A 15,752-nucleotide genomic window follows, 5' to 3' on the forward strand; every position below is an offset into this window, starting at 1 on the left:
GAAACTTAGATAAGGGTAATTACAGTGGAATGAGGGCACAGCTAACTAAGATCGATTCAGGAGTGTGATGGAATACTCTCCACTTTCCTGGATGGGTGCAGCTACAGTAACAGTCAGGAAGCTTGGCACCATCCAGGACAGAGCAGCTCACTTAATTATTACCACATCCATAGTCATCCACTCCCTCCACTACCAATGCTCAATAGCAGCAATGTACTATCCACAAGATGTACAGCAGCAATTCATCAAGACTTCTCAAACAGTATATTCCAAATCCATGACCACTTCCACCTAGAAGGACAAGGGTAGCAGGTACATGGGAACAACACCATCAGCAAGTTACCTCAAGCTACTCACCATTCTGTCTTGAAATTATATCATCATTCCTACAATGTCACTGGGCTGGGTCAAAATCCTGGAATTCCCTCCCTGAAGGCATTGTGTGTCATCCTACAGCACGTGGATTGCAGCAGTTCAAGAGGCAGCTCACCAGTACCTTCTTAAGGAGCAACTAAGGATGGGCAATAAATGTTGGCCCAACCAGCGGCGCCCACATCTCGAGGATGAATGAAAAATAAGAAAGCTACAGAACAGAGGGATTAGGGAGCCCTCGTGTATGAATCACAAAAGGTTGACATACAAATTCAGTAGCTAATAGAGAAGGAAATTGGGATGTTGGCCTTTATTTCAAAGGGAATAGGGGATAATAATAGGAGTATCTCTTTAAAATTATAGAAGACATTGGTTAGGCCACACCTGAAATACTGTGAACATATTTAGGCCTCTTCTCTAAGGAAAGATTGCTGGCATTAGATGTAGCCTGGAGAATGGTCACTCAGCTGATCACTGATATAAAGGGACTTGTATTACGAGACAAGGTTGACTAGTTTTGGTTGTATTCATTGGGAGTTTAGAAGAATTAGAGATTATGTTATTGAAACATGCATGATTCATAGGGGACTTGAGAGAGTAGATGCACAAAGGTTGTTTCTCCTTGTAGAAGATAGTGATCACAATTCCGTAAGTTTTAGAATACTCATGGACAAAGACAAGGGTGGTCCTAAAGGAAGAGTGCTAAATTGGGGGAAGGCCAACTATAGCAAGATTCGACAGGAGCTGGGGAATGTGGATTGGGAGCAGCTGTTTGAGGGTAAATCCACACTTGATATGTGGGAGGCTTTTAAAGAGAGGTTGCTTAGAGTGCAGGACAGACATGTCCCTGTGAAAATGAGAGAAAGGGCAAGATTAGGGAGCCATGGATGACAGGTGAAATTGTGAGACGAGCAGAGAGGAAAAAGGAAGCATACATAAGATCTAGGAGACTGAAAACAGACGAAGCTTTGGAAGAATATCGGGAAAGTAGGACCAATCTGAAATGAGGAATTAAGGGGGCTAAAAGGGGTCATGAAATATCTTTAGCAAGCAGGGTTAAGGAAAATCCCAAAGCCATTTATTCGTACATAAGGAGCAAGAGGGTAACTAGAGAAAGGGTTGGCCCACTCAAGGACAAAGGAAGGATGTTATGTGAGGAGTCAGAGAAAATGAGTGAGATTCTTAATGAGTATTTTGTGTCGGTATTCACCGAGGAGAGGGACATGACGGATGTTGAGGTTAGGGATAGATGTTTGATTACTCTAGGTCAAGTCGGCTTAAGGAGGGGGCAAGTGTTGGGTATTCTAAAAGGCATTAGGGTGGACAAGTCCCCAGGTCCGGATGGGACCTATCCCAGGTTACTGAGGGAAGCGAGAGAGGAAATAGCTGGGGCCTTAACAGATATCTTTGCAGCATCCTTGAGCACGAGTGAGGTCCCAGAGGACTGGAGAATTGCTAATGTTGTCCCCTTGTTTAAGGAGGGTAGCTAGGATAATCCAGGTAATTATAGATCGGTGAGCCTGATGTCAGTGGTGGGGAAGCTGCTGGAGAAGACACTGAGGGACAAGATCTATTTACATTTGGAAGAAAATGGGCTTATTAGTGATAGGCAGCATGGTTTTGTGCAGGGAAGGTCATGTCTTACCAATTTGATAGAATTCTTTGAGGAAGTGACAAAGTTGATAGATGAGGGAAGGGCTGTAGATGTCATATACGTGGACTTCAGTAAGGCATTTGATAAGGTTCCCCATGGTAGGCTGATGAAGAAAGTGAAGTTGCATGGGGTCCAGGTTGTACTTGCTAGATGGATAGAGAACTGGCTGGGCAACAGGAGACAGAGTTGTAGTGGAAGGGAGTTTCTCAAAATGGAGAACTGTGACCAGTGGTGTTCCACAGGGATCCGTGTTGGGACCACTGTTGTTTGTGATATACATAAATGATCTGGAGGAAGGTTATAGCTGGTCTGATTAGCAAGTTTGCAGATGACACTAAGATTGGTGGATAGTGAAGGGGACTGTCGGAGAATGCAGCAGAATACAGATAGATTGGAGAGTTGGGCGGAGAAATGGCAGATGGAGTTCAATCCAGGCAAATGCGAGGTGATACATTTTGGAAGATCCAATTCAAGAGCGAACTATACGGTAAATGGAAAAGCCCTGGGGAAAATTGATACACAGAGAGATCTGGGTGTTCAGGTCCACTGTACCCTGTAGGTGGCAACGCAGGTCGAAAGAGTGGTCAAGAAGGCATAGGGCATGCTTTCATTCATCGGACAGGGTATTGAGTACAAGAGTTGGCAGGTCATGTTACAGTTGTATAGGACTTTGGTTCGACCACATTTGGAATACTGCGTACAGTTCTGGTCACCACATTACCAAAAGGATGTGGATGCTTTGGAGAGGGTGCAGAGGAGGTTCACCAGGATGTTGCCTGGTATGGAGGGCGCTAGCTATGAAGAGAGGTTGAGTAGATTAGGATTATTTACATTAGAAAGACGGAGATTGAGGGGGGACCTGATTGAGGTCTACAAAATCATGAGAGGTACAGACAGGATGGATAGCAAGAAGCTTTTTCCCCCAGGAGTGGGGGAATCAATTACTAGGGGTCATGATTTCAAGGTGAGAGAGGAAAAGTTTAAGGGAGATATGCGTGGAAAGTTCTTTACGCAGAGGGTGGTGGGTGCCTGGAATGCGTTGCCAGCAGAGGTGGTAGAGGCGTGCACGATGGCGTCATTTAAGATGTATCTAGACAGATGCATGAATGGGCAGGGAGCAGAGGGATACAGATCCTTGGAAAACAGGTGACAGGTTTAGAGAGAGGATCTGGATTGGCGCAGGCTTGGAGGGCCGAAGGGCCTGTTCCTGTGCTGTAATTTTCTTTGTTCTTTTTTCTTCTTTGTGGCTCGTCCAGGAGCAGAGGGGATAATCCCACAGTAACGGGTGGCCCATTTAAGAAAAGATGAGGAAGAATTTTTTACCTCAGTGGTTGGTAAATCTGTGGAATTCTTTATTGCAAGCAGTTGTTGAAGCTCGGAGTAGGTATATTCAAGGCTGAGAAACGTGGCTTTTTAATAAGTTAGCAAATCAAGGGTTTTTTGGGTAAAGGCAGAAGAGTGAGTTGACGATTATCAGTTTTGCCATGATCTCAGTTGCAGCAGTTGATGGGCTGAATGGCCTGCTTCTCATAATTCTCATAATTGCTTTACAGAATCAGAATATTAACTCTGTTACTCTCTCCACATATATCCTTGGACAGCTTGAGTATTTTCAGAATTTGTTTTTTGAGATTATCACCGAATGCAGGACTTCTCTTTTATGAAATAAATATACTAACAGCAGTAGGTATGATCCAATTCCTTGACTAGGCATGACTGGCATTGTGTAAAGCTCAAAAGCAAATTTGCCTTCATCGTAGTATTTTCCCAATAATGGTGAGCACAGCAAGTTCTCTTGTTAAAGATTGTAATTTAGGTTTATTAAAAATAGCCTATAGCCCATGCAATTAGTGTCCAGGGATGTGCTGATTAGGTGAATTAAATGTGGGGTTACAGGGATAGGGTGAGGGTGCTCGGTCGAGGAGGGCTGCCCTTTGGAGGGTCAGTATGGACTTGATGGGCCGAATGGCCTCTTTACAAACTGTTGGGTTTCTATGATATTCTGTGATTCCTAATGTGTCTTGTGTGTTTAGCAAACATGTACTAAAAGACATTTCCTTGTCTCATTGTCTACTGATGCTTCACCCTGAGCTATGTTTCTTGATAGCTTTTGTAAGTGGTTATTTGCCATTGCCTTCCACTGTCAGGGACAGAGGAGGAGACAGGTCCCAAGTCTAACTCAGTCAGAATAGAAAGTGAACCTGTGCTGTAGGCATTATTTTAAACCACACACTAGCCCACTTAACCATCTGGTCCTCATGTAATGTGTATACTTGGCTTAGTATTGCAAAAACCGTTGTAACGAGGAAAACAACCTCACTGTTAACACTAAACAAAAAAACCCAAGAACTGCGGATGCTGGAAATCAGAACCAAAAAGAGAAATTACAGTTAAAAACTCAGCTGCTGTCGCAGTTTGTGTGGAGTGAGAGTTAACATTTTGGGTCCAATGATCCTTCTGAATACTCACTGCTAACACACTTTTAGCAACAGTACAGCATGTCAAGGGGTCCTTTTATAAGATCTTTTTCCCCTCATAGTAACTGAGATTTGAATAACTATATTGACCATCTGCTCATTATCCAGGGTTCAGTCTACTCAAGTTATGATTAGAATCCCGCCACAGCAGATGGTGCAATTTGAATTCAATAAAATATCTGGAATTAAGAATCTAATGATCTAATGCCGATTGGCGAAAAAACCCACCTGGTTCACTAACGTCCTTTAGGGAAGGAAACTGCCATCCTTACTTGGTCTGGCCTACATGTGAATGACAGACCCACAGCAATGTGGTTGACTCTGAACTGCCCTCTGGGCAATTAGGGATGGTCAATAAATGCTGCCTAGCCAGTGACGTCCTCATCCCATTAATAATGGGACATTAATAAAGAAAAAAATAAAAAATTTCTAGTATGTAGGATTATCTATGATGATTTTCCCTTCTGTTGTTGCTTTGCAGATCCTGTTCAAGCGTTAGATCTAGGACAACAACTCCAGCTCAAAGTCCAACGTATGCATGACATTGAAACAGAGAATCAAAAGCTGCGGGAAACGCTTGAGGAGTATAACAAAGAGTTTGCAGAAGTCAAGAATCAGGGTAAGGATTAGGCACTTCCACTTCTATTACATTGTAAATGCTGATTGTTTGTTTCAAAGCTATATGATGATATTACTACCACCATGACCTGTGATGTTCTATTTGAGCAGTCTGGTTCGAATCTAAGAGAATAGAGTCTCCACAGTGAGTTTATTGTCCATACCTGTGTAACAGCTCTCTCGCCAAGTTCCATTTGTTACCCCCTCCCCTCTCCCCTATATAGGTATCTTCTAATCAACATTCAGAGATGTTATTATGCATCTTGGAGCAGGTCGGATTTGAACCCAGGCCTCCTGGGTTAGATATAGCCATGCTACCATGGCACAACGTTAGCCCTACCCTCCATCTTGTATATCTAGGCATCAATTAGTAGACATCACTTATAATAGTAACCTTTTCTCTGCGATGCCTTTTGTTGACTAAACATTCTCTTTGGGACAGTGTGATTATCCACATAATATTCTATGGGCAATTTTTTTCTTAGATTTTCCCTTGCTTACAATTTCCTTCAGAATACTGGATAAGTATGCCTTCATATCTGTCACTTCTAGTGTGCCAGTATTTTAACAGCTAAGGTACTTCTAACTACTGTTTTTATTTTCTTATCATTTTAGCTCAGTGAACATCATTTTATCATTCTTTCACATTTGATTATTCTTTCTCATCAAGAACATGTTAAATGCTACCATGCTAAAATATCTATGTGGAAGATTGACATTAACAAAGAGTACATTCCTATCTTCTAGATCACCCAGGAGTGAAAACTTAAGTACATGTTGCTCATAGTTCAATTTTTTCAATATTTTATTCGCTCTTGTAGCATGTTGCAATGTGGTACTTAGTTTCAATAGGCCATTAGGTTTAGACTGGGGACGCAACCAAACTAACTGATGAAATAGACTTATTAACTGGTATGTTTCTACATTGGATGCAGGATCTTCTTTGAGAGGACTTGGTTCAGTTTTTTGGGATGCAATTGATATGTAAGAAAGATTGACATGTAAGAAAGATTCCGGACTTGTTCTGCTTGATATCTAATCCTATACAGTTAAATAAAGGCAGCACAGGTAGGTTGGTCACTCTTCTATTGTCTTCGTGTCAAGCAAAAAGTAAGGAACACATTTTTTATGTGTCTTTTAGCTGCTAGCCTATAGCAAAATTATGGATTATTAAACTGGACAAATGGATCTCAATGTGCATTGAAAACCAAAATTGGATTCTGCTTGGAGCACAAAGTATTTCAAAAATGCCAACATTTACTTGCAGTGGACTCAATGTTAAAAATAACACTGGGAAATTAATTGTTGCTCCTACTTATAAGTAAGTATCATTGGTAGTAAAAGTAGTAATTTATGGTGGTTCAGTGGTTAACACTGCTGCTTCACAGCACCAGAAACCCAGGTTTGATTCCACCTTTGAGAGTGTGTATAGAGCTTGCATAATCTCCCCATGTCTATGTGGGTTTCTCCCAGATGCTTTGGTTTTCTCCCACAGTCTAAAGATGTGTAGGTTTTGTGGATTGGCCATGTTAAATTTCCCCATAGTTTCCAGGAATGTGCAGATTAGGTGAATTAAATGTGGATTTACCAGGTTAGGGTGAGGGGCTGGGCCTGGGTCGGATGCTCTTTGGCGGGTCGGTGTGGATTCGATGGACCGAATGGCCTCTTTCTGCACCGTTGGGATTCTATGATCTGGATTTTCACCAGACATAAATCCATTCAATTCAAGTTTTGCTCAATTATCATCCACCATGATTGATCGCTGAAAACAATACTCATACTTAAAAGGATTTTTGTCATTTACCATCAAATTGCAGAGCACATTAACACCTTTCTCACATGCAGTGGTACATTGTTTGACTCAGAAATGTCCTACAGAGCATGGCAAGCTGCTTTTTCAGTCTGTCGTGGGAATTTTGCAGATGCCTCAACAGACTTCCTCAAGCAGTTAACAATTCATTTTTAAATCCAGCAATGAAAAGTTGAACTGCTGTGGGCACAGTCTTGATTTTGCCTACATCACTACTTGCTAGTTGTACTGCATTTTTTTGCTAATGCTGAATGTAGACTATAATGTAGCCAGTTCATTGCAATAGAAACTGTGTAAGCCCTGTGCTCATCAAACAAGATGCTAGATCCCATTGATCTGTCTACCATGATTTATTTGTTTGGCATGAAATAATTTTTAAAACTGTCAGTAGAATGGGAAGAATTGAGTGCAGCATTTACAACTGTGAGGAACAGAGAAGTGCTTCTTGCCAATGTATGTGTGAAGCCTGAATGTGGTGCAGCCTTCCAGGAGCTGGGGTGAGACCTATGAGTATTGCAAATCCTTGATGTTGTCAAAATCGTGGCTTGTTTCTGAACTAAAAACCGAGAAAGGAAAGGGATTCACTTTCTACAAAATTTTGAATTGTTTGTTTAACATCCATAAACAAGACCTCAATTAATAAGGCCATAGCTTAGCATTAGAGGAGTAATCAGATGAGGAAAATTTCAGCTGTCTAGCCTGTTGTCTTTCATTCAGGATGACATATTTCTGTAGCTACCAAAATGTTTTTATATACTGTATGCTTTGCACCCCAATAAACCCACTACTTGCTCCCACCTTGGTAGCTCCTCTTAACCTTCACCCCTGTTCCATATCTCTGGATGCAGACTTGAATGCATGTATGTCTTTACACTGAGGCCATCCAGCACCACATGTGTGGTGTTAGCATGTTACATGTGATTGATTCAGGACAGATTTAGCAGCTTAAATGCTATATGTGAGGCACTGTATGCCATCAGCAGGGGCAGAATTGTATTTAACCAAAATCTGTAACCATGTTGTCCCGAGTATCCTGCACTCTTCTATTAATACCAACTCAGGAGACCACTGTTGGTTAAACGAAGACCGTGAAGAAGCATTCTAAGAATAGTACCAAGCATACTTGAAAATGAAATATCAACTGGGTGAAGCTGCAACTTAGAACTAGCACTAGATTAGGGCTAGAACTTGGGATGCTGCTTCTGCTGTTTAATTCTATGTACAGAGGGCTAAGAAGTCCAACGACCCATGGATTCAATCAAAGCTCTGCAATTCTTCCTCATTCTGTCATGAATGGCTGTGAATAATTAAGAAACTAACAGGAGCAGACAACCCTACAGTCACTCAAACCTCAATGATGGTGAATCCTTGTACATCAGTCAAAAGGACAAGGCAGAAACATTTCCAACCACCTTCAGCTGGATGTGTCGAACGGATGATCTACTATTCTGCGGAAGGGTCACCGGATCCGAAATGTTAACTCTAATTTTTTCTTCACAGATGCTGCCAGACCTGCTGAGCTTTTCCTGCAACTTCAGTTTTTGTTGTTGTAGATGATCTACTTGGCTGCCACCTGAGTTCTCCATCATCACAAGTGCCAATCTTCAGCCAATTTGATTCACTCAGTGTGATATCATTGCACACAGCAAAGCCTAAGGGCCCTGGCAACATCTTTATGATACTACTAAAGACTGATGTTTCAAATCTGGCTTCCTCCTGGTCCAGGTCTTCCAATACAGTTACAGTACTGACATTTCCTTGACAAAGTGAAAAATTTCACAAGCTTATAATGTACACGGGACAAATTAATTCCAACCAATACCTCATCATAGAGTCATAGTCGTACAGCATAGAAACAGATCCTTCAGTCCGACCAGTCCATGCTAACCATAATTCTAATCTGAACTGGTCACACCTGCCTCCAAGCATTTCTTATTCATGTACTTATCCAAATGTCTTTTAAATCTACTAAGGACCATGAAAGCATTGTTGATTGTCAGAAAAACCCATCTGGCTCACTAATGTCTTACATGGAAAGAAATCTGCTATCCTCACCTGGTGTGGCTTATGTGTGACTCCAGACCCATAGCAACGTAATTAATCTTAACTGCCCTCAAAAATGGCCTAGCAAGCCACTCAGTTGTATCAATTACTACAAAGCCTCAAGAAAGAAATGAAACCAGATGGACCACCCAGCATTGACCTCGACATCGGAATAGACAATGGCAGAAACATCCCTGTTGACCTTGCAGAGTCCTCCTTACTAACACCTGAGAGATAGTGACAAAACTGGGGGAGCTGTCTCTCAGACTAAACAAGCAACAGCCTGATATTGTCTGTAATGTATGATCCTGTGAGTATGACTATGTCCTAGACGCCACCATCACCGTCCGTGGGTATGTCCTGTCCCACTGGCAGGACAGACCCAGCAGAAGTGGCGGCACAGTGGTATATGTTCAGGAGAGAGTTGCCCTAGGAGGCTGCAACATTGACTCCAGACGCCATGAAGACTCATGACTTCAGGTTAAAAGGGGCAAGGAAACCTCCACATACCATTCTCCCTTGGCTGATGAATCAATACTCCTCCATGCTGAACAGCAAAATATATTCTGGGTGGGAGATTTCAATGTCCATCACCGATTGGCTCAGCAGCAGCACGACTGATCAAGCTGGTCGGGTCCTAAAGGGCATGTTTCCTAGAGTGGGTCTGTAGCAAGAGGTGAGGAAAGAACAAAAACAAATTGCTGGAAAAGTTCAGCAGGTCTGGTACCATCTGTGAAGATGAATCAGAGTTAATGTTTCGGTTCGAGTGATCCTTCCTCAGAACTGGACATTCTTGAGGAACTAAAATTCTGAGGAAGGGTCACTCGACCAGAAAAGTTCACTCTGATTTCTCTCCACAGATGCTGCCTGACCTGCTGAACTTTTCAAGCAATTTCTGATTTACAGCACCAACAGTTCTTTCCGTTTTTAAGATGGAAAAACATATTTGATCTCATCCTTAATAGTCTGCTGGCTGCAGATGCATTTGTCGATGACAGTATTGGTAAAGAGTGACCACTGTACGGTCCTTGTGGAGACAAAGTGCCCCTTTGGCATTGAGTGTTATGCTGCATGATTACCACGCTATATCGGACAAACTTTGAACAGATTTAGCAACTCCAGATTGGGCATATGTGAGGTGCTGTGGGCCATCAACAGTAGAATTGTAATGCAGCACAATCTGCAATGCAATGGCATGGCAAAATCCCCACTCAGCCATTGCCAACAAGCCAGGGGATCAACTCTAGTTAAATGGAGAATGCAGGAGAGGGTGCCAGGAGCAGCACCAGGCATACCTAAAAATGAGGTGTCAGCCTGATCAAGCTACCGAACAGGATTACTTCATATCAAACAACATAGGCTGAAAGTGATAGAGCCAAGTGACCCAGAACCAATGGGTCAGATCTAAGCTCTGCAGTCCTGCCACATCCAGTCATGGACAATTAAACAACTTACTGGAGGAGGAGGCTTCACAAATATCCCCGTCTTCAATGACGAAAGAATGCAGCACATCAATGCAAAAGATTTTGCTGAAACATTCGTAGCAATCTTCAGCCTGAAACTTTAAGTGGATGGTCCATCTTGACCACATCGAGTGGTCCCCAGCATTACAGATACTAGTCTTCAGCCAGTTCGATTCACTTCATGTGATATCAAGAAATGGTTGGAGGCAATGGATACTGCAAAGCCTGTGGGCCCTGGCAGCATTCTGGCAATAGTGCTGAAGACTTGTGCTCCAGAACTTGCCACTCTCCTAGCCAAGCTGTTCCAGTACAATTACAACACTGGCATCTACCCGACCATATGGACAATTACCCAGAGATAGCCTTGTGATGTTCCTATGGCTTTAAAGGGCATATTTTGTCCTGGTCCTTTTTAATGAAGAAAGGTTCTGACAGACAAAGCGGGCAGTCTGCTTCTAAGCCAATAAAGTAAACAGTTTGTGAGGCCTTGGGGTTTTTTTTTTTAAAAACTGGAACAATGGAAGCAGCCTGAATGGGCGTAGTTAAACTCTCAGAACCAGGATTTTTAGTTTTAGTTTTTAGGCAGCAGTTGCTGGGGTTTTGAAGCTGTGTTTGGAAACAGCAGTGCATCTCTCCCTGCTACTCTCTCTGACTTTCCTCTTGATGTTTTTCCTCCTGCCTGTGAGACAATCTATTTTACTGAATTTGCCTATGCCAAGGGTGTGTATATGGGATGCTACATATTGGAGCAGTTACTGTTCAGTAGTTAAATAATCTATTATCCAGTTAAAGTTTTCCGAAAGAGTTAAGTTATTCCAATTTCTTTTATTGTATATTTAACTATTGTGTATGAATAAAGTGTGTTTTGCTTCAAACCTGGTAGTTTAACCAATCGAATTGCATCCGAAATGCAATGCCTGACACTTGTGTTTAAAGTAAGAAAATGTTTGGGTCTGGGCTATCCTCTTAATATATTTTGAGAGAGTAAGAGTTTGGTCTGGTCCATAACAGTCCTGTACACAAAAAAGCAGGACAAATCCAACCTGGCCAATTATCACCCCATCAACCTACTCTCAGTCATTAGTAAAATGATGGAAGGTGTCATCAACAGTGCTATCAAGCAGCACCTGGTCAGCAATAACCCTGGTCAGTGATGTCCAGTTTGGGTTTCGCCAGGGCCACTCTTCTCCTGACCTCATTTCTGCCTTGGTTCAAACGTGGACAAAAGAGCTGAATTCCAGAGGTGAGGTGAGAGTGACTATCTTTGATATCAAGGCTGCTTTCGACTGAGTGTGACATCCAGGAGACCTAACAAAACTGGAATCAAGGGATAAACACTCTACTGATTAGAATCATACCTCGCACATAGGAAGATGGTCGTGGTTGTCGGAAGTCAGTCACCTCAGTTCCAGGATATCTCTGCAGTTCCTCGGGGTAGTGTCCTAGGCCGAACCCTCCTCAATTGCTTCACCCATGAACTTCTCTCCATCATCAGTTCAGAAGTAGGGATGTTCGCCGATAATTTCAGAATGTTCAGCACCATTCACAGCTCCTGAGATTTTAAAGCAGTCCATGTTCAAATGCAGCAAGATCTGGACAATATCCAGATTTAGGCTGTCAAGTAAATTTCATGCCTGGCAATGACCATCTCTAAAAGAGACAATCTCATCAGTGCCCCTTGATATTCAATGGTACTACCATCACTAAATTCCCCACTATCAACATTGTTGGAGTTTCTGTTGATCAGAAATTCAGTTAGACTCATCACATAAACACAGTGGCTACTAGAGCAGGTCAGAGGCTCGGACTACTGTCGCAAGTAACTCATCTCCTGACTCCCCAAAGCCTGTCCACCATCCACAATGCACAAATCAGGAATGTGATGGAATACTCCCCACTTGCTTGGATGGGTATAGCTCCAACTGTGCTTAAGTTTGAACACCATTCTGGACAAAGCAGCCCGCTTGGTTGGCAACACATCCACAAGCATCCACACACTCCACCATTGATGCTCAGTAGTAGCAGTGTGTTCTATCTATAAGATGCAGTGCAGAAATTCACTGCAGATTCTTAGACAACATCTTCCAAACCTATGCCCACTTGTATCTAGAAGGACAAGGGCATCAGATAGATGGGAACACCACCACCACCCGGAGGTTCCCCTCCAACCCACTCAACATTTTGACTTGGAAATAAATCACCATTCCTTCACTGTCGCTGGGTCAAAATCTGGAAGTTCCTGCCAAAGGTCATCATGAGTCAACCCATAGCATGTGGTCTTCAGCAGTTCAAAAAGGCAGCTCACCATCACCTTCTCAAGGGGCAACTAGGGCCAGACAATAAACTGCTGGCCAATCAGCAATGTCCATCTCCCATAAGATAAATAAAATCAATCAGTTAAAGAGATTAGAAAATGTTTTTTTGTTGAAGAAGGTTGATTAAGTACTTTCAAAAAGAATTTGGCTCTGATTCATAAAGTGCATCATCATCGTTGTCATCATCTTAGGCAGTCCCTTGAAACCGATGTTAACTTTCTATCACACTGGGTCCTAAGGTGATAAATAGTCTAGCACTAGATATGTTTACATCCTGGCACAGGCAGAGCAGGTCGTGTTTGAAGACAAGGGTTCATAGAATGCTCAGATTTTCGTACTTGCCTCTGCTGTTTGAATTTGGTCCTCACCTGGGCCTGCTTGGTTGGCACCATCACTGATGTTTCTTCTCTAGTTTTGGAGATCCAGTGCAGAATATTTCTATACGTTGTTGGGGATTTTTCAATTTTTTCAGGAAAGCTTTGAGGATATCCTAAATTTTATTTTTGTCCTCCTGTAACTCCTTGCCATGGTGAAACTTATTTTGGAAGTTCTATGTCTGCCTGCCCAATGTAACTGACAGTAACCAGTGCTTCAATGCTAGGGGTATCTATTTGAGAATGGGCACTGGTATTGGAGGTTTTATCCTGTCACTGGATTTACAGGAATTTGTGGAAGCATTGTTGGTAATATTTCTGTAGGGATTTGAGATGTCTACTGTACATTCTTCATATTTCTGACACATGCAAAGGGGCAGTTAACACCACTGCCCTGTAGACCATAGGCTTGGAGCAAGGTTTATGGTTTTTGTCATCAAATACACTGTTCCTCAGACAGCCAAAGGCCAAAGTGCATACTAGAGACAATGCTGAATTTCATTTTTGATATCTGCACTTCTTGAAGGTGGGCTTCCAAGGTCTGGGTATTGATTCACATTGTCTAATGGCTCATTATCAACGTTAGTAGTTGGGGATGGTGTTGTGTGGCAGGAACATCTGGTGGAAGATCTTTGTTTTCTGAATGTTTACTGTGAGGCCCCTTCTCCCATTTGCCTCCATGAATGTGTTGATGATTCGGAGCTTGGCTTCTGTGTGTGTGCACACACAAACATCTTAGACATACTGCACCTACTTTCCCCAGCCCCACCCCTCCTCTCTCTATTTATTTCGGAGCTCCCTTCCCCCTCCCCCATTTCTGAAGAAGGGTCCCGACCCGAAACATCAACTTTCCTGCTCCTCTGATGCTGCCTGGCCTGCTGTGTTCCTCCAGCTCCACAGTTATCTCTGACTCCAGCATCAGCAGTTCTTACTATCTCTGCAACTTGATTGACAGTTTCCTGCTCAACTTGTAGCAGCTTCATTCCAGTGGGAAGCTTCATGCAGATGGAATGGAATATTGCACTGAGGAAGATGGAGAAGAGGTTTGGTATGACCACACAGCATTATTGACTCCATATTGTATGTGTATTGGGTGCGTTGCGGATCATCGGCGAGGATCATGGCTTGGATGTTGTCTTCTCATGGCGGTACATGGTGTTGAGTTTCTGCAGGCAGCCAAATTTGAGAAGAGTGATCCACAACCCCCTTGGTTGACAAAATCAAAGGCCTTGTGAGGTGAAAAAAGGCCATATATAGAGGTTGCTGTTGCTGTCTGCACTTTACTTGGACTTGTATTGCTGTGTATGTCATGTCCACCTTGCCTGTTGATGGACAGAATCTGCATTGTGACTTCGGTAGGAACTCCTTAGCCACTGGGAGAAGGTGACTGAGGAGGATTTTTGCAACGACCTTTCCATGTGGCATACAGCAGGAATAGCTGTTGACATTGATTGCACTCGGTACTATCTTATTTCCTGAACTTGGTCATAAGTAATGCATCTCAAAGTTCAGTGGCCATGTTTTCCTTCCATATAAGGGAGATGAGGTTATGTTAAGAACATAGAACACGTAGAACAGTACAGCATAGTACACGCCCTTCGGCCCACGATGTTGTGCCGACCTATTATCCTACTGAGTGCATCTCTGCCATATTTCAATATTTCAGCAGAGATTCCTGCACTGCTGTGGTGACTTTTATTTTGCAGTTGGTTAGAATTTTCAACATCATTTCAGGTTGTCATCATGCTGAGGTGGTGATTCTTTGTTTTGTTTTCAGCTCTCAGGTCTTAGCTCTCTTAGGTCTTTGGTTGCTTGGGTTGCAGATGGCTTTGACTATGCTAAAGAATCCAAGCACACCATGACTGCCAGTGAGTTTCTGACTTTACTATGCTGTTCCACCCACCATCTGTCCTTGTAAGTCATGGAATTCTCATTGAACTTCCGCCTTCATTTGTCAATAGACCTATATTCTTTCCCTTGGGACTTGGTGGTGTTTCAGTTTCATGAACACCTTGCATTTATGGATTTTCTGGTCATTCTTATCAAGCCAATTCTGACATTTCCCAGTAGGAAAACCTGGAGTCTCCTCACAATTGCTGTTGATGATAGATTTAAGGGCAAACCGGGATAATGGACATTGTGTCAGCAGCAGCCAACAGGAACCACAAAATCAACTAACTTGTCTTATTTAATAGGAAAATCATTCCCATGGGAGCCAGTGTTGTTCCTCACACTTAAGCATCTAAGGAAGATATATCCATTATCTTGATGCCTAATGCCAGAGTGTCCATGCTGTTTCCCACAGCCATGCACACACCCAGGGGCTTACTTGCTCACTAGCTCTCTCTTTCAGTCACACGTGCATTCACCTTCCTTTCTGCCCTCGTGTATGCACACATTTCCTGTGGCATGGATGACATTGTTGGTGCAGTTCTTTTACTTTATCAAACTGCCCCCATAGATTTGTTGTAATTTGCAACACAGTCATTGGTAGTCGCATGTACATTTATGCGTTCCAGTCCCCTGTATGCACCAGATTCCACCCACCAAATCACCCCTAGATTAAACGGGACAGTCAAGGCAGGCAAAAACTGGTATTATGCCAGTAGCATTAGATTATATAACT

General features: G+C 42.7%; 1 protein-coding gene across 1 annotated transcript in view; it reads left to right on the top strand.

Annotated features, from left to right (window-relative positions):
- cux1b (cut-like homeobox 1b) overlaps nt 1-15,752 on the top strand; it is a 487,386-nt gene that overhangs the window by 246,391 nt on the left and 225,243 nt on the right. Inside the window, exon 5 of the mRNA XM_048612610.1 lies at nt 4,985-5,122. Within this exon, the coding sequence (XP_048468567.1) occupies nt 4,985-5,122 (138 nt within the window). The remainder of the gene's footprint in view (nt 1-4,984; nt 5,123-15,752) is intronic.

Source organism: Rhincodon typus, chromosome 26, assembly GCF_021869965.1.
Source record: "Rhincodon typus isolate 14 chromosome 26, sRhiTyp1.1, whole genome shotgun sequence".
Taxonomy (NCBI): domain Eukaryota; kingdom Metazoa; phylum Chordata; class Chondrichthyes; order Orectolobiformes; family Rhincodontidae; genus Rhincodon; species Rhincodon typus.